The 24,413-nt window shown below is 41.2% G+C and overlaps 1 protein-coding gene across 5 annotated transcripts in view; it reads right to left on the reverse strand.

The window, feature by feature from the left end:
* Nucleotides 1-24,413, reverse strand: part of MTHFD1L (methylenetetrahydrofolate dehydrogenase (NADP+ dependent) 1 like) — a 194,147-nt gene that overhangs the window by 97,160 nt on the left and 72,574 nt on the right. For all 5 annotated transcript variants that reach the window (XM_027083497.1, XM_027083510.1, XM_027083501.1 and 2 more), the window contains 3 exons: nt 23,459-23,599; nt 20,746-20,814; nt 16,454-16,565 (listed from right to left, as the gene is read on the reverse strand). In XM_027083497.1, coding sequence (XP_026939298.1) covers nt 16,454-16,565; nt 20,746-20,814; nt 23,459-23,599 — 322 coding nt within the window. The remainder of the gene's footprint in view (nt 1-16,453; nt 16,566-20,745; nt 20,815-23,458; nt 23,600-24,413) is intronic.

Below are 24,413 nucleotides of genomic sequence, written 5' to 3' on the forward strand. Positions count from 1 at the left end.
GAGAGAGAGAGTGAGGTATAGTGACATGGATGACTTGGCATTAACTTGACTCTGAGTCTGGGAAAACCTCTTGAACTATGTCATGCTAACCTCACCTTTCTATTTAAAGAAGCCCATACAGAATCAGAAAATGTTGTAGCTTCTCTTGCAGCTAGGTATGGCTATGAGACCAAGGTTGTTAATGAGATGTAAACAGAAGTGTTGTATGACTTCCAGTAAGGCTCTAGAAAAGGTGATATGCCTTTCATTCTCCTTCTTGCTGGCTGGGTTACAGATGTGATGGCTGGGGCCTGTGCAACCATCCTGGACTACTAGGCACACCCTGATGACTGAGTAGATGACATACCAGTCGAGACTGTCTACCCTGGATTTCTTTTACATGGCAGAGAAATATATTTGCTTTGGGCCACTTTTTTCACTATTGTTGTTATGTGTGGGTGAACCTAATCCTAGCTGATTCCTTTGTGAAAATAAAGCCTACTTAGAAACGTGATAGCATTTTTCATTTCTGTCATTTCAGTTTGCACATAATTTGAATGTTATGCAGTGTTTTCTTTCTCTGCACAACAGTAACTCTGGGACTAAAGACAAGGTTACATTTCTAATTTAGAAAAGATGTGAGATTTGCTCAAAGTTTTGCTGATGAAAAAGTTAAAATTTCTGAGGCTGAGAGTGGCTGTAACTCTTTGATAGATGCCTCAAAGCTATGTCACTGAAGGTAAGTGACAGAAGGTCTAATCGAAAGCTCCAGACACAGATTTAAATCAAGATAGCAGAAACCGGTACGTCAGTTTGCGGTAGAAGAGGACACACGGTAGGTCTCAAGAGGGTTTCCTGTTCATCTGACTTTAAGAACTGTTCCCACTCTAAATTCTATCTCCTCTGTGTACGTGCTAAACAAAGAAGTGTTCTTTGAAGGCAAAAAAACCTATTTTCATAGTTGTTTTAAATATTTTTAGAATTTCTTATTAAACTATTGCCTGACCCTAAAAAGTAAAAACAATCTAGTCGACCAAAACATTCATGCACTTTTATAAAACAAACAAAAAAGGACTAAACAAGACTGAGGTGGGCTGGGGTAGAGGGCAATCAAAAGAAGGTACTCATCGCTGGTGTCTAAAATTCAGTATGTCTGTGTGCATGAACACTTGAATATATGAAAAATAAAAATTAAAAAAAACCCTCTCATTCTTTAGGACATAACTGAACATCTCAGTGGGCAAGAAGGAGTTTTTAGTGGATGAATAAGCCATCCTCACTGCCTCTGGACAGCAGGCTACAAGGGCAACCTCTGAGAAATCTCTTCAGTTCTCCACATTGAGTTTGTAGAGAGAAAGTCTCGCCGGGGCTCAGGCTGTCTGATCCCTCAGGTCATCTACTGTCCACATCTCTACCATTCCCATTATCAAGGGAAATGGAAGAGCATGGATGGCTATATACAACCATCACTCCTGCTAGAAAGTAACGTAAAGGCCCTGACCCACTAAACATGACCGTTAGCATCCAGATTTAGCTCTAAAATAAGTAAAGACTTGACCACATACTAATGACAGCTGCCAATCTACGCCTCTAGCCTCAGCCTGTCTCCTAAATTCCAACCTATATTCCTCCCCCGCCTTGCATAAATAACAAACATTAACGTTTTGCCACAACTGCTTATTTTCCTTTTACAAAGAAGTAACACAGCACAGACAGAGCTGAAGGCTATCCTCGTGCATGGGTACCAGTTCAGCTCCTTCCCTTCCTCTCACGGTCAGCAATTCATATTAACTTGGTGCTTATGCGGGTCATGTTTTCATTCTTCTGCACATGTCCAAAGGCATAAACAAAATACAGTGCTGTTTGTATGTTTTTTAAGTGTGTGAGACTGTATTTACAATTCCACGAGCTGCTTTTTCACTCAACATTGTCTTTCTGAGCTCTTTCCTTGTGGAAATACCCAGAAGTAGTGCTGCTGGCTGTGAAGGACCCACATCTGTAATTGCTAACCGAGTCCTTTACTGGGGAAGGGGCCAGTTAGATAAACCCTTTGGCCTCTCCTTCCCCTCACTCATTCTCTTCAGGAAGGTGGACTGTCTTACCTGATGGGAAAGGGGTAGTTTGGAAAGAAACCCCATCTTCCAGTGGAGTCCTGATAACAGTAACACTACAAAATCATTCCGGAAGTTCTCATGGATCAGAAACTGTATGCTCTTCTCCGTGACCTTTAAGGACGTTGAAAATATACGTCCAGTCTGTTTTCTCTGCCATATCGCTGAGCTGGATGAACTCCCGGTGATTCCTTGAACACATACTGATCTTTCTCCCCTCTGTCCCCTTTTACTGGATTAGATCTTAAACTTTTTTCAAAACCTCCCTCAAACGCCATCTTCTCAAGGGAGTCTTAATGGAACCACTACTGAAGAACTGTCCATTTATCTCTACCAGTAATTGAAAGCATAACATTTCAGATCGGCATTTGTTCCCCTCCAAATGACCTGATCTAACCATGAAATTCATCTCTGCCACGTCTTATACTCCAGCTAAACTGTCCTCAGAACCCACCAACTCTTCCCCATCCACATTTGTTTGTTCTGTGCACTCTGCCTAAAAACCATTTCTCCCTAACTCTGCGTGTCAAATAACTTCAGATTTTAAATCAATTTTTCCTTTTTTAAAAAAATCACAAAAGTAATGCACACTAATTGTGAAAATTTCAAGAATACCAAAATACATAAAGAATACAGTGAAGGTCACCATGACCCCATTTCCCACAGATGAATAAAAGTAATCATTTGATATACTTCTTTCATACCTTTTAATTGCAGGTATATATTTATTTCATAATTTTAAAATGCAAGAAATACATTATAAATATTGTTTGGCAGCGTAATTTCTTTTACATTATGTATTGTGAACTTCTTTCCATGTTCTATATACATCTATTCTTTTTAATAACCTTGATGTTACACCAATAATACCATACTTTTTGCTTTTTTTCTTGAAGTTTTATGTTACGTTAAAATTTAATCCATCTTTATTCGGAATAAATTGTGATGAAGGACTCTAAAGTTTATGTTTAAAAATTAATAGTCAGGGGACTTCCCTGGCGGTCTAGTGGTTAAGACTCCACGCTTCCACTGCAGGAAGCACGGGTTTGATCCCTGGTCAGGGAACTAAGATCCCGCATGCTGTGTGGGGCAGCCAAAAAAAAAAAAAAAGAGTGCTCCAGGCAGAGAGAAGAGCCAGTGCAAAGATCCTGAGGTGGAAGCACCCAGTGTGTTTGGGGAAGAGCAAGAAGACTAGTGTGGCTGGATGGAAAAAAAAAAATTAATAGTCAAATGTCTGAACATCATTTAATGAGTGATACATCCACTGGCCACTGATTTCAAATGTTACCTTTATCAAATTATTAATATCTACATATAATGGAGTAAGTCTAATTAAGGACACAGGTATTCCTTTGATATCAGTTTTCTTTGTTTTTTCCTCTATTGTTATGGCAGTATTATCTTGTTTTGATATCTAGAGTTAAGTAAATCATCCATCATTGTTCTTTAAATTTTTTTCTTATCTGTCCTCGTCATTTATTCTTTTAGAATCTAAACAAATGTTGCTCTTGATTTAACGATGAAGCTCATCTTCCTCTATTTTTACAGTAACCATAGGAGAGCGAAATTTTCCACCCCAGAATGTGTCTCTTTGACATGAGGATTATTTTATGTTGATTATTCTTAAGAAACAGAAGACTCAGGAATTCTTTCTTTTTACTTCCTCCTTAACTGCCTGAAAGAATTTAGATAAAGGGCTTGATCCAGGAACAGCACGTTCACCAGAGACACCTACAAAGAATATGGGTCAGGTGTCGGTCGGGGGGTACTCGGCAGGGCCTGGAGATCAAAGTCCTCTTTGTGTCCCACTGTCTCTGCATAATCAAGGAAACATTTGCTTACCAAACATTTGCTTTTTCATCTTCCTGTGAATTGCCTTCATAACCTATGAAGTCCCAGACTCTACAGCCTTCTCCTTAGTCCAGGATGACATATATGCTTCATTTTACCTGACTGTCTTTGGAATCTCTCATGTTCTGATTCCCTGTACGTACATGATTAAATTTGGTTTTTCTCCTGTTAATCTGTCTCATGTAAATGTAACTATTAGGCCAGCCAGAAAAACCTGCAAGGGTAGAGGGAAATTTTTTCCTTCCCCAACATAATTACTGTGCTATACCATAATATGGTATGATATATAGCACAGTAGTTTTATAGTAATTTACATGTTAGTTTGACAGAGGAATGATGATAACACTGACTATTCCCATTCAAGAACATGGCATATGTGTAGGAAAACATGACAACCCAAAATCTATGAGATGCAGCAAAAGCAGTTCTAATAGGGAAGTATATAGCAATACAATCCCACCTCAAGAAACAAGAAAAACCTCAAATAAACAACCTAAGCTTACACTCAAAGCAACTAGAGAAAGAAGAACAAACAAAACCCAAAGTTAGTAGAAGGAAAGAAATCATAAAGATCAGAGCAGAAATGAATGAAATAGAAATGAAAAAAACAATAGCACAGATCAATAAAAATAAAAGCTGGCTCTTTGAGAAGATAAACAAAATTGATAAACCTTTAGCCAGATTCATCAAGAAAAAAGGGAGAGGACTCAAATCAATAAAATTAGAAATGAAAAAGAAGTTACAACTGAAACCACAAAAATACAAAGGATCATAAGAGATTACTACAAACAACTCTATGCCAATAAAATGGACAACCTGGAAGAAATGGACAAATTGTTAGAAAGGTATAACCTTCCAAGACTGAACCAGGAAAAAATAGAAAATATGAACAGACAAATCACAAGTAATGAAATTGAAACTATGATTAAAAATCTTCCAACAAACAAAAGTCCAGGACCAGATGGCTTCACAGGCAAATTCTATCAAACATTTAGAGAAGAGCTAACACCTATTCTTCTCAAACTCTTCCAAAAAATTGCAGAGGTGGGAACACTCCCAGACTCATTCTACGAGGCCACCATCACCCTGATACCAAAACCAGACAAGGATACCACGAAAAAAGAAAACTACAGGCCAATATCACTGATGAACATAGATGCAAAAATCCTCAACAAAATACTAGCAAATTGAATCCAACAGCACATTAAAAGGATCATACACTATGATCAAGTGGGATTTATCCCAGGGATGCAAGGATTCTTCAATATATGCAAATCAATCAATGTGATACACCATATTAACATATTGAAGAATAAAAACCATATGATCATTTCAATAGATGCAGAAAAAGCTTCTGACAAAATTCAACACCCATTTATGATTAAAACTCTCCAGAAAGTGAGAATACAGGGAAACTACCTCAACAGAATAAAGGCCATATATGACAAACACATAGCAAACATTATTCTCAACGGTGAAAAACTGAGACCGTTTCCTCTAAGATCAGGAACAAGACAAGGGGGTCCACTCTCGCCACTTTTATTCAACTTAGTTTTGGAAGTCCTAGCCGTGGCAATCAGAGAAGAAAAAGAAATAAAAGGAATCCAAATTGGCAAAGAAGTAAAACTGTCACTGTTTGCAGATGACATGATACTTTACATAGAAAATACTAAAGATGCCACCAGTAAACTACTAGAGCTAATCAATGAATTTAGTAAAGTTGCAGGATAAAAAATTAATACACAGAAATCTCGTGCATTCCTACACACTAACAACAACAAAAGATCAGAAAGAGAAATTAAGGAAATAATCCAATTTACAATTGCAACAAAAAGAATAAAATACCTAGGAATAAACCTACCTAAGGAGGCAAAAGACTGTATGCAGAAAACTATAAGATACCGATGAAAGAAATCAAAGATGACACAAACAGATGGAGAGATATATCACATTCTTGGATAGGAAGACTCAATACTGTGAAAATGACTACACTACCCAAAGCAATCTACAGATTCAGTGCAATCCCCATCAAATTACCAATGACATTTTTCATAGAACTAGAACCAAAAATCTTACAATTTGTATGGAGACACAAAAGACCTTGAATAGCAAAAGCAATCTTAAGAAAAAAAAAAAAACAGCACTGGAAGAATCAGGCTCCCTGACTTCAGACTATACTACAGGGCTACAGTAATCAAGACAGTATGGTACTGGCACAAAAACAGAAATATAAATCAATGGAACAGGATAGAAACCCCAGAGATAAACCCACGCACATATGGTCACCTAATCTATGACAAAAGAGGCCAGAATATACAATGGAGCAAAGACAGCCTCTTCAGTAAGTGGTGCTGGGAAAACTGGACAGCTACATGTAAAAGAATGAAATTAGAACACTCCTTAACACCATACAGAAAAATAAACTCAAAATGGATTAAAGACATGTAATGTAAGGCCAGACATGTATAATGTATGTAAGGCCAGACAGTATAAATGTAAGGCCAGACAGTATAAATCTCTTAGAGGAAAACACAGGCAGAACACTCTATGATATAAATCAAAGCAAGATCCTTTTTGACCCACCTCCTAGAGTAACGACAATAAAAACAAAATAAACAAATGGAACCTAGTTAAACTCAAAAGCTTTTGCACAGCAAAGGAAACCATAAACAAGACAAAATGACAACCCTCAGAATGGGAGAAAATATTTGCAAACGAAGCAACTGACAGAGGATTAATCTCCAAAATATACAAGCAGCTCCTGCAGCTCAATATCAAAAAAACAAACAATCCAATCCAAACATGGGCAGGAGACTTAAATAGACATTTCCCCAAAGAAGATATACAGACTGCCAATAAACACATGAAAGGATGCTCAACATCACTAATCATTAGAGAAATGCAAATCAAAACTACAATGAGGTATCACCTCACACCGGTCAGAATGGCCATCATCACAAGATCGACAGACAATAAATGCTGGAGAGGGTGTGGAGAAAAGGGAACCCTCTTGCACTGTTGGTGGGAATGTAAATTGATACAGCCACTATGGAGAACAGTATGGAGGTGCCTTAAAAAACAAGAGAGTTATTGAAAGACAAGAGTCCTGCTTTTTGCCTTTCAATAACATTTTATGGTTTTCTTTCTATATGCTCGTTTCTTATTAAATTTATCCCTAGGTATTTTATAGTTTGGGGACACATATAAATAGGATATTTCCCCTTTTACAGTATCTGTTTATTGCTGATATAAAGAAAAACTATTACATACTTACACTGCATCCAAATAACCAACCAACCAATTTACTTAAAATAAATTTCTTGAACTCTCTATTATACAATCATACTGTACATAAATAGTGGAAAATTTATCACTTCCTAATATTTATACTTTTGTATTGTTCTTGTTTTATTACATTGGCTAATACTTGCAGAATAATGATGAATAATGATGGTGATCATCATAAGTATTCTTTTTTTTTTTTTTTTTTTTTTGCGGTACGCGGGCCTCTCACTGCTGTGGCCTCTGCCATTGCGGAGCACAGGCTCCGGACGCGCAGGCTCAGCGGCCATGGCTCACGGGCCTAGCCGCTTCGCGGCATGTGGGATCTTCCCGGACTGGGGCACGAACCCGTGTCCCCTGCATCGGCAGGCGGACTCTCAACCACTGCACCACCAGGGAAGCCCCATCATAAGTATTCTTGTCATGGCCTGAATACATTCGTGTACATTTAGGACTTCAATATTTAATATGATGCTGATTGTTAGTTTCTGTTTTTCAAATCTGTTTAAATTCTCCTATTGCATGAAGTCTTTATCATTCCATTGACATACCTCTTTCTTCAAGTAAAGAGTTACTTCTTTACTCTGCTTTATTTTGAACTGGATAACCAAGCACTTAGTAACTTGACATAGTTCTTTTAAACTTCAGGTAGTTTTTAAAATTTACGTTACTTACATCAAAACATTAACGGCTAAAAGAACATTTATGGTTGAAGCTAGCAAGAGGTTGAGACTTTTAGAAAGCCCTAAAAATCCAATCTTCTCTCCCCTCCCCCAAAAAGATATAAAAAGTTCCACACAAGAAGACACTACTCATTTAGTGACAGTCAGCTTCCTTATATTCCTTACTCAAAGTTCTACTAGGTTTTCTTTGCGTGAGAACAGCGCAATATTGTAATTATATCAAACATTGCTAAAAGCTTAAGAACAACCTCATGTAACTGCAATTTTCTAAACTACAATTTATACATTAAGTAAGGGTAGCTGGACTCTTCTCGGCATCCTCAGGCTAAAAGTTCACAGCCAAGATGGGGGAAGATAGTAGTCAAACAATATAAACTTAAAGTCACTGCATAGTGGACATTTTTATTTTTAATCCTCAAAAAGGTTATGCATTTTAAAATCATTTTATGTTAACTTTCACAGCACTAATCCCTGCAAGACAGTGTTTTGACAGGGGTCTTATTTTAACTCCATGTTTTATGATGGAAAGCAGAACTACATTACGAGCACATTATTTAGAATACACGTAAGTCCTAAGTAGGGATAGGCTAGATAACTCATTGAAAATAAATTTGCAGTTTGTGGCACACAAAGAAACAGTCAAGGTCAGGTTAGACATTCCTAAAGTTCAAAACTCCTTTCGAAACTGTTTACTCTTCTTATTTAACTACTCTTTTAATTAATGAATTATTGCCTCAAAAAACCACCAAGCAAATATGCCAATGTTTACCATAAAAAGCCTAGAGGAAATCCAGACATGTTTACCAGTAGATAAGTTATTCAGCAAACTGATGTGTATTATTAACTTTTCATTTAAAAAAACATTTATTTAGTGCTGGTTACACGCTAAGCATAGGGCTATGTGATAATGGTGGTACAGAATGAAAGTGCACATTTAGGAAGCAGTAAAGCACAGTGCTAAGCGCAAAGGCTCGGTGCTGGGGCTTAGACTCAAATCTCTGCTCCCCCCTTGCACTAGCTGTTAGCCTTTGGGCAACTACTAACTCAGTTTCTTCACCTGTAAAATGGGGTGTATTATGGCAACTGCATCCTAGGGTTGGTATAAGACATATTAACATATACATAAAACACAGAGGAAGTCCCCAGCAGGATGCCCAGCACACAGCAGGTCCTCAAGATGTGGGTGGGGCCAGCATACTGGAGACCTTGCACCGTGCAGGACAGTCCCACAAAGATCTGTCCCCTGCCCCACCTGACTTTCCTTCCACTCTCGTAGTTGGAAGACATGATTGTGATTATATGACCTTAGAGCCCTCCCCACAATCTGTTTTACATAAAAACTCCAAATCAAGCTATCAATAGCTATCATTTTTAAGGAATGCAAACAAGAGTGCAAACTGAAGGAAAGTTAACTTTGTTTTCTTTGGAACTTTGCCAAGAGATGTTCACTTTGGCAGAACATCGCATCACCAATGCCGATAACCACTTGTGACATCTGAGGTGCCGAAAACACGCCTAATCCTTCTGCACTTGTGGCTGTCCTGTGAACGAATTCTTGTGTATGTGCAAGCACTACTCAGAATATCTTTTAGCGTAGTCGAAGTAGTTTTCCTAATAAATACACACTGAAATACATATCATGTTACCATAAAATAGTTTTATATCACAACTAACACATTACATTGTGTTTTGAAATTACCTGTAGAAGGTTATAGTACCTGAGTTTTATTGACGATAGTCAAGTGTTTGGTATAAAAAGAGGGAATGGCTATGCTGAGTTTGAGAACACACTGGGCTACATAACTCATTCAAAGTCACAGCTGATACGGAACAGAGCTGGTATTCGAACCGGGGTTGTCCTTAGAATGCACGTTTGTAATTTTTATACTTCTGAGGTGGAAAATTAATGGATGCTCCCCAGCTCCATGGAGTTCTTTGAATTGGGGAGTCATTTACTAGATATTTACTCAGAAGCTCAGAATATGGCAGTGAACAAAAGGGCCAAAGACCCAGTGCCTTAAAGGATTTATATTCAGTGGAGAGACAGACAGTGTTCACACAAATGCCTGCATGTCTAGTGGAGCAGCACAGAGGATGGGGGTGCTGTGGGGGGGCGGGTGCTCTTTCAGCTAGAATGCATGCAGAAGGCCTCCCTGACACATAAGCAGAGACTTGAGAGAGGCAAGGGAGCAACCCATGTAGTTATGAGAGAGCTTTGAGAGTGAGAACAGCACGTGCAAAGGCCCTGATGTGGAAGGCGGCGGGGAGCACCCATGCCAGATGCTCAGCAAAATGGGGGAAAGGCAGGGCAGGAGATGAGATCAGAGGGGCAGATGGTGGAAGAGATTATGTTTGGGTTTATTCTGAAAGCTACAAAGCCGGATGGTCTTAGCAGAGTCAGGATGGAGTGTGACTCGGGCTTCAATAGGACCACTCTGGTGGCATTATGGAAACAGACTCTGCGGTCAGGGAGGGGTGCGGGGTGGCTGTCACACAGCCCAGGAGAGAGATGGTGGTGACCTGAACCAGGTGGGGCAGCCATGTGCCAGGTGTGGTTGGGTCACATCCATTGTGATGGGTTGGGTTTGGGGTGTGAGTAAAAAAGAGGAAGGAAGAATGATTTCAAGGCCTTTGACAAAAGCACCCAGAAGAATGAAACTGTCATCAACTGAGATGGGGAAGCAGGATTGGGACCTATGGAAAGAGAATCAAAAATATGGCTTAGAAATTTTTAAGTGTGAGGAGGCATCTGGATATATGGTGGTCAAGGAAAGGTCCTGGCTACGTGTGGAGATGGTCAGTCAGGTCCTAGGGTGAAAGTATAGGGCAGCAAGAGAAAGGATCTGAGGATGAGCCCAGGCACCGGGACGATGCTTCAGCAAAGGAGCCTACAGAGGAAGGGGTAGCTGGAGGAGGGGCAGAGGTTTTAACAAGGGAAAATTCTTGTTTTATGTTATTCACATGTAGGATGTTACCAGCATATCTAATCCTTTCCTAGGGTAAAACTCTTGCACAAGTGCACCAGGAGATAAGAGCAAGAATGTCTGCTCATCACAACATTTCCTATTTATAATAACACAACAACTGGAAACAACCTAAATATCTGTTGACAAGAGAACGGAGAAGTGGTGGTATATTCATAGTTGCTAGATGCAACTGGTTAGAGAAGATACAACACCACATTACTTTTGTAAATTCTAAAATCCTTTTCCTGTTATTTCAGTAGTGAGCAAGTAAGACTTTAAAATTTAAAGAGGGAACTGTACTGGGTATCATATGCACCTGTGAGTTTGCTGGGTTCCAGGGCATTCTGCTTTCTCCCTGGTAACTATACAGCACTTCCAGAAGGACTCCAGAAGGATCCCCATATTTCCAGAAGGATTCCCCTAACCCAAAGGAGTCATCAGATCTGCTCAGAATCTCAGATCCCTTCTATGGATAATGGTCCTAAACGCCTTTGTCTGAGAAGGGAACAAGCTGTAGTGTTTTCCATTGTCAGAACACAGATATTCTTCACTTGAAAGAATGCATTAGTATTTGTGAAGGTTTATCTTAAAAGTAAAGATCGTCAGCATCTTAACGTGGTAACAGCAGCTGGCGTCCACTGTTCTGTTTGGGCCAGAGTCACCAGGGTCTGTGCTTTTCCAGCATTACTGCACTAAGCCCTGAAAACAAGCCTTGAGTTAGGTAAGGAGAAACCAAGATTTGGGGAGGTTACTCGCCCTACCCAAGGTCACAGTGGGCACACAGCAGAGAGCAATTCAAATCCAGGCGGCTGAAGCCTGCGATCTAATTCGTGTGGCTGCTCTCCATTACCTGGATTTTCAGTATTATAGCAGAAAATGACCAATAAGCCATACTGGAATCAAAATGAACACCCCCCCACCCAAATTAGTCTAACTTAATATTATTCTAAGTGAATTCCACTCAAGCATTGGAAGATCAGGTTGTAAAATTTGGTGACCTGTAATTAAGAGGTCCTACTCCTAAGTTTTAAAGAAGTTTATGAAAATCGTTGATAGATACTAAAGAATATATGTAAGTTAGCAGCAATAACTAAAAACCCGAGCATCAACACCCAAATCCAGGACAGTGGGCACTTCTAGTGGGGAGGGCAGAGAAACGAGATTGGGGTGGGGGGCATGACTTCTAATAATTTCCCATCACACGTGGGATCTTCCCGGACCAGGGACTGAACGCGTGTCCCCTGCACTGGCAGGTGGATTCTTAACCGCTGCGCCACCAGGGGAAGCCCCTTTTCTAAAAAAATCAGTCTGTAGTCCATGGCGGTTTATCTATTCTGAAGGCTGGTCATTTGTCTGTTATCTTTGAAAATGTTTCCTCCCAATCTGTCACATGCCTTTTTAATCTTGTATCTTTTATCATGAAAAATTTATTTTTAAAATGTATTCCAAATTACCAATCTTTTTGAGTTTGAGCATTTTTTTATCTTAAGAGAGTCTCCTATATACAACGACTTTTCTATGGACATAAATTCATACTCAGACTTCAGACAAACCCGTACTATGGCATTTAACTTCTGTAGATGGATGTTAAAATGGGGGTCTTTTGCCTGACACCCCAAAACCATGTCAATTGCTCACGTGCCAAAGGACAACGCTAGACCTAGCAGCACGTGCAAAGGAATTGTTTGGAAATACACTGTGCATCCCTTAGTCCAAGAGATACCTTTCAAAGAAAGGGGTTGACAAGAAATCGTGGGGAAGGATTTCTTCAAAGAAAGTTATGGATGTGCCAGCCCCACTCCACGCCTCCAGTGGGAAGGAGGCAGAGCTGCTGCCCCTTTTCTGGAGCTAGTGAGTGAGGCTGTAGCAGAACAACCGGAAAGAATCAAGAGTGACACTGCCATCAGGGACACGGGTGGACCGGGGTATGAAAAACGTCCATAAGCTGAAAAGAAACAGCCCATGACGGGGTTGTGCGAGAGATGTAACTGCATTCCCACTGATGGTAGGTCAGAGGTCGAAGGGCTGTGGTACCCTGAGACCAGGTGTGGAACCAGCAGCAGGATTTTCTGAAATGGAGATATACACAGAGGTCTTCTGCCAAGAGTGTGGAAGAGGCCAGACTGGTACCATCAAATGGCCAACCTTCAACCCTGGAGGGGCCAGAGTCGACCTAAGTGCAAGGTGAGGGGGATCGGAGAAGCAGCCACCTTCCCCATCCCACTGTCGGCTAGAGGCAGACCCAGGAAGGCAGGGTGAAGCTTCAATTTGAATGAAATTTGGAGTTTTCATGAGACTGGACCCATATCCTTTTAATAAAATGAGACTATTTTTGTGACCAAAGTGACTAGAGGAATGTTTTAAAAAATATTTTAAAGGAACCAGATATTAACTGGGAGCAAGAGCAATCTACCATAAATTTATTCCAAGTGCAAGGAATGAACCAGCCCACAGAGCGGGCTTGACCAGGCAGCGGGGAAAGAGCTTGTTCCTTATTCCCACTGTTCAGGACGCTGACTTTGCTCCCAGCATTTCACGGAGCTGCAGCATCAATTTGCCACCTTCGTGAGAGTTTAACACCACAGGCCTTGAGTCTTGTGGTCTGTGCTGATCTAAGTCACTGGTGTTACACAGTTATACATGATGGACCATGATCTTTATATATTAAAATAATATAAAAAGAGATATCTGTACACTCATATTCATAGCAGCATTATTCACAACAGCCAAAAGGTGGAAGAAACCCAAGTGTCCATGGACAGATGAATGGATAAACAAAATGCGTTACATACATACGATGGAGTATTGTTCAGCCTTAATTAATTACTAAGGGAGTTCTGACAAATGCTACAACATGGGTGAACTTTGCGGACGTTATGCTAAGTGAAATAAGCCAGTCCCAAAAGGAAAAATACTGGTATGAATTACCTAGAATAGTGATGTTCAGAGACTGAAAGTACAAGGGTGGTTTCAGGCACTGGAGAGACGGGGAGTTGTTGTTCAACGGATACAGAGTTTTAGTTTTGCAAGATGAAGAGTGCTGGGGATGAATGATGGTGACGGTTGCACAACAATGTGAAAGCATTTCACTGAGTGGTACATTTAAAAATGGTTAAAATGGGAACTCCGTGGTGCTCCAGTGGGTAAGACTCCATGCCCCCAACACAGGGAGCCCCAGTTTGATCCCTGGTCAGGGAGCTAGATCCCGCATGCATGCCACAACTAAGAGTTCGCATGCTGCAACTATAAGATCCCACATGCCGCAACTAAAGATCCCGCACGCCACAACTAACACCCAGCGCAGCCAAAATAAATAAATAAATAAATATTTAAAAATTGGTTAAAATGATAAATTTTATGTTCTAAGCATTTTGCCACAGTTGAAAATAAAAACTAAATAAAAAAGGAAATTTAACCTCCATTAGTCATGTATCAATAATGGAGTGAATAATGAGAAGTGGCTAAGAATTATCCTGTCTTACCATGTGTCAGGTGCCATGTCAGGACTTATACATGGTCTCATTTAATCCTCATTTCAAACCTATGAGGCAAGTCCTGTTAAAATCCTTACTTTACAGATAAGGAAACTGAGGCACAGAAGGGTTACCTTGCCTAAAGTTACACAACTTGAAAGGAGTTGACAGAGATACTCTGATTCTAGAACTAGGCTTCTAAACCTCTGGCAGTGGGCAGATTTCACTGTCACTGAACTATCTCCCATTTACAGCCTCTTAGACTAGAAGAGATCATAGAAACAATTCACATAACTATTGACATTTGCATAGTTCTCTAGGTTTAAAAGCACTTTCTCTTTTGATATTACTCATTAAAATACTGCAGCACAGGTATTCTCCTTTTATCAGAGAGGACACAGAGACCAGAGAAGTTAAGTAAATGGCTTCAAGTCATGTTACCAGGCAGGGTTCTGATTCCACAGCTTCTAACTCTGGGTCCATGGCTAACTATCCAGATCCAATTCCTTGTCTAGTCCAGCTTCTCATTTTTCAGATGAGACTGCCTACAAGGGACACGCCCAAAGATGCTAATGGCTTGTCCAAGGTCACACAGAGAGCTAGTATGTTCTGTGTGCAACACCAGCATATGCCTTTAAAAATCCTTAGCCATGACAACACATATTCTATAAATATGTGTTGATAAAGGAAGGATTGGTACAGAGGCAGAGAGCTCTGTCAGCATAAAATAGAGTGCTTTTTTCTAGAAACTCTTTTATTTGTGGAGTTGATGCTTTAGAACCTACACTTCACGTAAGCGTCCAACTTTTCAGTGCCTGCCCTTACTCAACCTCCTCCATTAGCTCTACAATTATGCTGTTATCAATTGAGCAAATCCACTTAGACAGCATGTCTAGCTACTCTCATAGCGGATTTCGTACCCAAGCAGCAAAGTACACGAGAGCTGTATAATGCAGACCTTTGAGAAATGAACTACATAAATCCTCATTTGATCCTGACTGTATGTCTATAAGGAATTCTTAAAACAGACTCAGCCACCCTGAGTGATCTTTTTAATGGCCGAGTGTAAAAATGCAGAGCTAAGATCTTCTGTCCAGCAGAATCTTTTCATGTAAAATAACTCACTTCTGAGATACAAGGCTAACGATCAGTGTGAAAAAAGCAATTGCTAGACTTGATTAAAGACACTCATGCAGTGAATGTAAATTACTTGTTGGCATGTGAAAATCTGCCAGTGTAATGCCTCAGATGTCAAATTAAGGTGATATTCCATGAATCCTTGTTTATCTTTTTCTTTCTTACAACCTTAATATTGTGGGTGAATGGATTGGGGCTGGCACGGACTGAGCAAACTCTATGGCAGTGTCCCCCTCTTTATGGCTGGAATGTCCAACAAAACCCAGAGAGAAGCAGGTACCACAAAGAAGAGCTTCACAGCCTCAAAACATCTGAGGCCTTACTAATAAAAGTGTCCTAGTCTAATGGTTGGGAATCTCCCCTCCATTAGGCCACAAAACCACACTCGGATTCAACGAAGAGCCGACTGATTTCATTTCAAGTAATCAGTATTACTATTACTGCTAGTATTGGCTAACATTTAATGAGCATTTTCTCCTGTTAAATTACACACACAGTATGCTCCAGCAGGGCAGGACTAGGTCTGTTTTGCTCACCGCGTAGCCACAGGTCTGAGTCGCGTGCCTTGTATGTGTTAGGTTGTCAATAAATATTGTTGAATGAATAAATAATCTCATTTGGTTTTCAAAATAACCCTACAAGGTTTGATACAATATTGTTATCACCATTTCTCAGCTGAGAAAGCTGAGGCTCAGAGGTCATTACACTGTACCCAAAGTCACGTCGTCAGCAAGTGTCAGAGCTTATATTCTAAGCCACAGTCACCTGACATCAAAATCTATGGTTCGACCACAATGTCATGTCACTAGTACAGCCCAGACCTTAGGGTTTTTCCAGTACTGAGGCCATCTCTGAAAGGTGGGCTTACAAGAATATATTTCAAGTCAGAATGGATCTCACTCTGTTCCAGCCATCACCTTTCAGATTTCTTCAATATTCTTCAAAAACTACATTTAAAAAAAGTGACTTACCTACATATCCTTCTTCACCAACCAGTTTCAGGGCAATTTTATCAGCCAACACTGAAGAGTTGCCGTGGGCAATGTTGGCAAAGGGGCCAGCGTGCACAAATACAGGCGTCCCCTGTGGAAGCGGAAGAGCAAATTTTAAAAAGCTATGAGAGGGGCTTCCTTGGTGGCGCAGTGGTTGAGAGTCCGCCTGCCGATGCAGGAGACGTGGGTTCATGCCCGGGTCCGGGAAGATCCCACATGCCGTGGAGCGGCTGCGCCCGTGAGCCATGGCCGCTGAGCCTGCGCGTCCGGAGCCTGTGCTCCGCAACGGGAGAGGCCACAACAGTGAGAGGCCCGCATACCGCAAAAAAAAAAAAAAAAAAATCTATGAGAATCAGTTATTTCCTACTATAATTTTGATAAGCCACTGTTTTAGCTGTCTCAGTGACCATGAGATAAACCTTATTTCATATTATTCTGCATTATATTGTTACAAAGAATGGAATTAAACCTTGATGGTCTAAGAGGCTTGTTTAAATTGTTTATCCCCATTAAGAAATTAACCAATTCAAGGAAAATCTAATCACAAAATCAACACAATAAATGAATCGTGGGAATCATGGCAGGGCAAGTACATTTTATTATAAGCCATTTTTATATTTACAATAATAATCTTATTCTGATTTTTAAAAACTCTGTCTTTCTCATTGTTCCTCTTACCTGTTAATTTTTTAAGTTAAGTCACCTGGTAATTATTAAAACAAAAGAAAAATTTCACCCATACTAAAATGTTAGTTACTAAAAAGGCAAAAAAAAACAAGGGAATTCTCAAAAACTTTAGATTTTAATTATTTAAACAAAATCTGTCATATAGTCATTCTTACTTTCATTTCTACACTTCTCTTTTGTCAAAGAGAAGAGACTGTAGCCCTCGCTAAAAAAAATCACCCACGTGCATTAAATTGTTTAGGCTGTATTCAGAGTCAGCTGGGGCCACTGAGGTCTGTGTGTGTGAACCCTGGCTCCACCTGTGAAAATACAGGTTGCCCTTTCACTGACATGGGGGAGACAGGGAGTGATGCAGGGGATGGGGCCTGGGAGCCATGGAAAGTTCCCATGAACCAGGATGGGCTGTGGGCGAGCATGTTTCAAAGCTGAGAGAGGTGAACAAAAGCAGGAAGAAAGGCAGTGAAAGAAAAATCGTCACTGAGAGTGAAAAGGAATTGATCAAATCCACTCAGGGTTTTCTATTTACGTTTCCCCCCAAAGTCCTCAGGAGGGACAGTCACAGAGTGCGGATACGGCCATACAAATGTCTGTGGAAATAATACAGTGGGATACGTGTTTATGGAAATGCACACATGCATGTTTACTGTCTAGATCTCCACCTGTCTATCCATCTATAGTTTCTCACTTCTATGCAGATAAGCCTTTTAAGTGCTTTGACGGAAACGCTGTTTAAAAGGTATTAACGCCTCCATCACCTCCTAGCCTTTCCCAGTCCTAGGACGTGGCTGCCTGTGGAAAGCTAGTAGCGGAGCTAATGAGAAAAGTTTAAAGACACAAGGTCACAGGCTCCACCCCTGGGTGGGCGGCTGGCTTCACTCTCCTATGCCCTGCAACCCTCATCCTGGCCATCTGTCTGAGAAGCACCTGGCACCAGTCTCCAGGGCGACAGGTGACAGGGTATGGCTGGATCAGCATAAACACACTGCTATTCCTGGGGCAGCCACTCCAGGGACTAGATGGGCAGCATTTAATTTTAATTTAAAATGAAATTAAAAGCCACACAGATTAATCACGAAAGCAGTATCAGAGCCCTGGTTTTTGAACTCCCAGTATGTGGTTTAAATAGAAAAATTCTTAGACCATCATTGTTGGACATTCAAACACAGACACAAATACACACTCAACTGATATTTATACTTATATGATGCAGTATACGGAGTTAATACTTTGTTTAAGAAATTCTATCACTAACCCAAAGACATAAAAATATCTATCGTGAGTTCAATATTTTATTTTATGTGCAGAACATTTAGGAAAGTAGTAACAGGAAATATCTTGGTTTCTATGATGACAAAGCTGTGAATATTCTCCATAATGGACTTTTTAAACATTTCATAAGATTAAAACTTCAGTTGCTCTTTGCTGACCAGAGATCTAAAAGAGCATTACCCAAAGAACTTTCTGCAGGGCTCTAAACATTCTGTATCTGCACTATCTCATGCAACAGCCACCATCCACAGGTGGCTACGCAGCACTTAAAGTGCGGCTGGTGAAAATAAATAAATAAGTAGCAATAGAACTAGTATGACTGCAGAACTGAATTTTAAACTTTATTTAAACTAATTTAGATTGAAATAACCACAAGTGGCCAGGAGCTCCCATATTGGACAAAAGACTGCAGCAAGTGGGTGTTTTCCTCAACACTGCATATGGTTAACCCATGGTAAAATGTTAAGATCTCTTATCCTCTCTCTTCCACAGGGAAGTTCTCAAGCTTATATGTATACAAAAATCACCCAGGGTATCCAAGCCTTACCTGCCAGACATTCTAGAGTTCACTTTGTCTGGGGGAGAGCTTGGCATCAGCATCTTTAAATCCTTCCATGAGATTGTAACGTGCAGCCAGGGTTGAGAACTACTGGTCTCCGGGCACCTTGCAGCAATGGAACCCTTGATAACCTCCTCTGGGACTAACAGTCAAGTGTGTTCAAACATGAGCACTAAAGCAGAACCTGTACATTAACCAGTGATTTGTAGATCATTTGTTGATTTAGGTTCCTACTGCCACTGATTAGCCACGTTAATGTGGAATGAATATTTAGGACGCAGGTAGCAGAGTTCATACATGCAGATACTTTAACGGAATGCTGTGTTCATTTTTCAAACAATGCCCATTGCCTGTGACATCAAAATGACGTCACAAATGTGAGCACAGTAAGAACTGCTTAGGGGCAGTGCAACGCAGTAATTCATTCAACTAACAAGAAACTAGCCTTTTAGAGTGGGATATGTGTTAAAGGTGGGAGTAATTTTTAATGTAAGAAAGATAATTATTTAAAACAGTAAGCTGATCATCCCTAATGGTGATGATAATGTGTTCATTTTTGAGGGGGAAGTGTTATGATGAAGCAATATCATGTCTCTTTATACATTTTTTCTCATTCATTTAGTTATTTATCTAACATGTATATATTTTTAGGAGCAATGGAGTAAAAACAATAAATATCCATTTAATTCTTCGGCAAGCGTTTACTGAGCACTTAATATGTGTGAGGAACTTTCTAGGAGCTGGCGATACGATGGTGAACAAGATGGAAAAAGTCCTGCTCTCATCCTGGTGGGAGGAGAAATACAGTAAACAAAAAAAGAAATAGGGGCTCTCAGATGATATCTTGTGCCATGTAGAAAATGACAAGAAGGTGGGTTTTGGGCTTGAACCACTGACCAGGTTTGGGGGATGGAATGAGTTGGGAGGAGGTAGGAGGTGGATAGGAATCAAAGATGCTTTTTTTATGCATAACTTTGAAATGCCTTTTACCCACCCTAGCAGCTCGTGGTAACCACACCTACAAGTCTGAAATGTGGAGGTCAGGAGATTCAGAGCCAGAGTTCAAGGGTTATCACATGGCTGATACTGCAGGAAAGCGCAGCTGGAGAAGTGAGAAGAAGGCAGCGAAAGAGACGGAGGAGAGGCCACCGAGAAGGTCCAGGAAAGCAAGGCGTCAAAAGCAAGAGAGCAAGCACTCCAGAAGGAAAAGTGTCGGCTGTGTCAGCCCCCACTGAGCAAGCCATATACAGAAAACGACCTGCTTAAAAAAGTGGAGCACAGCACACTTTCCTAGAAAACATTTCTCAGCATTACTCTGTGTGTGTGTGTGTGTGTGTTTGTGTGTGTGTGTGTGTGTGTGTGTGTGTGTGTACGTTTGAGTTTATTGAATACTCTGTGTTTTGCTTGGAGAGAAAAAAGACAACAAACCTAAACTCCCCAAACTTAAGGATTATGAGAAGCTAAGTCAAAAAAAAAAAACATAGAAAACATCATGTAAACGTGATGAACATGGCTACACAAGTTACTGAGATATCAGACACTGAGTTTCTAAGTTTCTCCTCTGGTCAATTAGTACTTAATTAGCCAAGATATGAATCATATCAAAGAAGTCTGAGCTTTTGGGGGGATGACCAAGCTGTTATTCTGATGCTCCTCATGGGCTCACATTGGCTGGAAGTGCTCACGTGTGGGAACGCACAAGCAATCTAGTTAGTGCGACTCTGTCGACAATGTCTATGAAATGAAAATCACTTACTTCTAGGGTCTGCATCAGATTTGGTTTTATCGCGTCTTTCATCAGAACAGTCAAAGCACCTGTCACCCCCTGAAGGAAAGGGAGAAAAAACCCACTTATTTAGATTATTGACAAAGATCGTTCGCACAAGGGTCTCTCAGCCTCTTCTCACCAGCCTACCTCCTAGGTGGGCATCCCCACCGGCCGCCGTCACCTCTGAGCTACAGGTGACACAGTGCTCTTGCCTCTGTCTATGTCTCCTCCACCTGAATGGATGCCAACCCTTCTAAGATGTGATGGGGAAGTAGTAGTCATCGCATTTTTTTAAAAAAAACCTCCTTTGACGGAAATAAGAGGCTTGCCATACCTTTCAATTTGCAACTATGCACATCATGTTTCATTACCAGAGATTACACTGTTGCCCCGAGAAATCAGATGAAGAACAAAAACAAGGCTTGTTACACAGAGGGAACGAAGAAAGGGAAAGGGACGTGTCTAAAGGCACCCATTCTGGTTTCCCACCCTCTCTCGACCTCTCATCCCACAGATAACCGAAGGCACTCAGAACACTGTTGCATTGGAAAGGCTCCTCCTTTTCTGTCTCTCGTGCTATGTCTGCCTAGAAGGGAGCTGATGCCACTTGTACATAGATTGTGGCTGCTTCCTTCCAATGCTATAATGCTTGAGTTGGGCTCTCTCGAAGCTCCCTGTCCCATTCCTGGAAAAGAAGAGGTGGAGGAAGAGACACAGCAGGGATGAAGTCGGAGAGCTACTGGGGAAACTATTTGTGCCAAAGAAGGCCACAAAGGGAAGCTTTTTTAAAAAAAAACTCCCTTCCACCTTTTCTAAGGACACTGGGCAAGTATCTTTCAACAGATTAGTCAGTTATGGGCAGGCCATAATACGAGCAAATGCATGTGAACATGGCCCTGAAAAAATAAATGTGGCATGCAACAGATCCTAACAGATAAGGTGGGAGAATCTAGAGACTCTTCAGCTCTCCAAGGTGCATTCGTTTATTACTTTCTCCTTCTACCTCCATCACCAACAATGTTAAGTGTTTCTCTTATATGATCAGTTTCTATTTTTGTATTTTTATAATATTTAATCATTGAAGATTTCTTTAAAAATCAAATTTACTTTCTACTTTATGGCAGAAAATAAACCTTGCAAGAACTGTAACCTTCCTATTATAAATATATGAAGAAATCAGGTACCTTCTGCAAACAAGAAACACAAAAGAAAACTAAAAAGAGTTAACTTTGGGTTTTTTTGGTCCAGATCCAAGAGTTTTATCACAAACCAAAGGAGTAACTTTAGGGAAATATTTGTGGATAAAGTTTCAAACTACTCCTGGCACGTATTTATTGATACCTAAGATTAAGAGGATACAGATAAATATTTATACAGAAACTATTATATGCAAGTTTAGAGACAAATGTTGAGGTGTTGATCATTTTTAAAAAGCAGTACTTTTACAGCAACCTGGGTTTGAGTTTTCTCTTTAAGCCTTATTCTAAGCATTCTATGGGCTGCTGATATAAATGTATCTATTTAATCTACTTGACAAGACTCGAGTCATTCAGATTCATCTCTTCAAAAGGGCCAAAAGGTAACCAAGACATTTTGGCAAAGGTTTAAAATTATATCCCAAGGCCCTGGAATTAATAAAATATTAATTTGCCTGTCTCCTTTTCACAACTGTTTTTCAATCATCAGTGTGCATTTAAGATTCCATTATGGTACATGACTCGATATGTGAGAAAGTAAGCTTAAATTTAGAGTAATGGCTGCCTACGTTGTACTAAGTACTATGTGCTTATAAACACGTACAAGCAAATGAAATAGCTACACCACTGATGGGGATTAACAGTAAAGTTGGCTATTAAAAAAAGGAAAAAAGAGGTTTTCCCTGGTGGTGCAGTGGTTGAGAGTCTGCCTGCTGATGCAGGGGACACGGGTTCGTGCCCCGGTCCAGGAAGATCCCACATGCCGCGGAGCGGCTGGGCCCGTGAGCCATGGCCGCTGCGCCTGCACGTCTGGAGCCTGTGCTCCAGAGGGAGAGGCCACAACAGTGAGAGGCCTGCGTACCCCCCCCACCAAAAAAAAAGGAAAAAAGATTAGCATGCCAAATTACAAAAAGCACTAAGGAAGGTGGTGGTGTGCCATGAAAGCTTTGTAAGAAGCATCATTCCACGCAACAGAAAGCTACATGAGTAAGAATGACTAAGGCGGAGCTCTGTTTTTCTCATGTGAAACCCAAGTCGAAGGCACAAATAACAAGCCAGGGTGCCCAGGGAGCAGGCTGGAGCCAAAAATGTGCCATTTTTAACTTAACCTTCCTTCCATGAAGGTGGAGTCACTTCTTATTCCTTGGAAAGGTGATCTGCCCTCAATTTAAAGCCAGCATAGATCACACTTTTTTAAAAAAGCCACAGGCTGCAGGAGGATGACCGCACCCCAGGCAGAGCAGAGATCACGATTGGAAACGATGGTGAAAAAGCTCACGAAATAGGTTTCATAGGCTTTGGCTGCAGTCAGGCACAAGCATGTTATAAATGCCTGTGAGAACATGATGAAGTTGTAAGACAAACGGGATGATGAGCAGGAAAACGTGTGCAGAAATTCTCTGAATTCCCATTATTACCCAGTGATGTAAGAGGAAGAAAACCTTCTCCTGATCCCAAAAGAAACAGGGGCAGCGAGCTCTCTGGAGCTTCTGAGATGGACGTACCAAATCACCTGTCGTCACGGGCTGCCCGTTTCTGTCACTGGCCACCACCATTCTGCCCAGCCGCTCCTTCATGTCCGTGAGGCTGTCAGTCAGAGCCAGCACTGCCATGACCTCACTGGCCACGGCGATGTCAAACTGCGCCTGAAAAGGCAAAGCCAAGGTACTGGTCAGCTGCAGCTCCACCTGGATGGCCATTTCCATGGGGATCTATATTGCAGCAATCCTGCAGGCCCAGGGTTTAACCCTCGATGGGCCGTTCTCAGAGGCACAAGTTTCCAGCACATGCCCGGTCCTGGGATCGGTGCTCCCTAAGGAGGCCACCCCTTCCTCCTTTTGCTGTGCTGAGCACAGCCTGGCTGGGCCCCCCATTACGGCAGCTCATGGCGCTATGAGATTTGCTTCTGTAGCACGTTTCAGCCTCGGAATTATTAATGTGATGACGTGATGGACGCACGGCTCCACCAGTGGACTGTAAGTGCCATGAAGGCAGGGACCATTTGGGGAGGGACTGCTCCTGAGTCCCCAGCTTGGAGGCCTGAGTGTGAAATGCGGGAGGCATTCAATGCGTATCAGCAAAATAAAGGAAGAGTCTGCTGCCCACCCCTGCTGTTAGTTACGTGTGTCAAGGGGGATGCACGTGTCTGCCCAGCGAAGAGGTAAGCAGCAGATCGTGAAAAAAGAGGGTTCTGAGGCCAGTCTCCCAGACTTAGAGCTCAGCACAGCGGTGAGGAGACCCTCGACTTCTGTCATCCCCCCAGTCACAAGGTGACATGGAATCAGTTCTGAGCTGTCCACGGAGGCTTGGCCACATCAGATCATGAATTGTCCAGCCATGAATGCTGGAGAGCGTCTACTTCCTGAGAAATGTCCCTGGCCTTCCTATTCCCGCTCCTGGCTCTGATTCCAAGCTGGACACAATCCAACAGGAACCAAAAGAGACACAAGGACCCCGCAT

Source organism: Aethalodelphis obliquidens, unplaced genomic scaffold, assembly GCF_003676395.1.
Source record: "Aethalodelphis obliquidens isolate GAN/ISIS:26980383/991018 unplaced genomic scaffold, ASM367639v1 scaffold3, whole genome shotgun sequence".
NCBI classification, from domain to species: domain Eukaryota; kingdom Metazoa; phylum Chordata; class Mammalia; order Artiodactyla; family Delphinidae; genus Aethalodelphis; species Aethalodelphis obliquidens.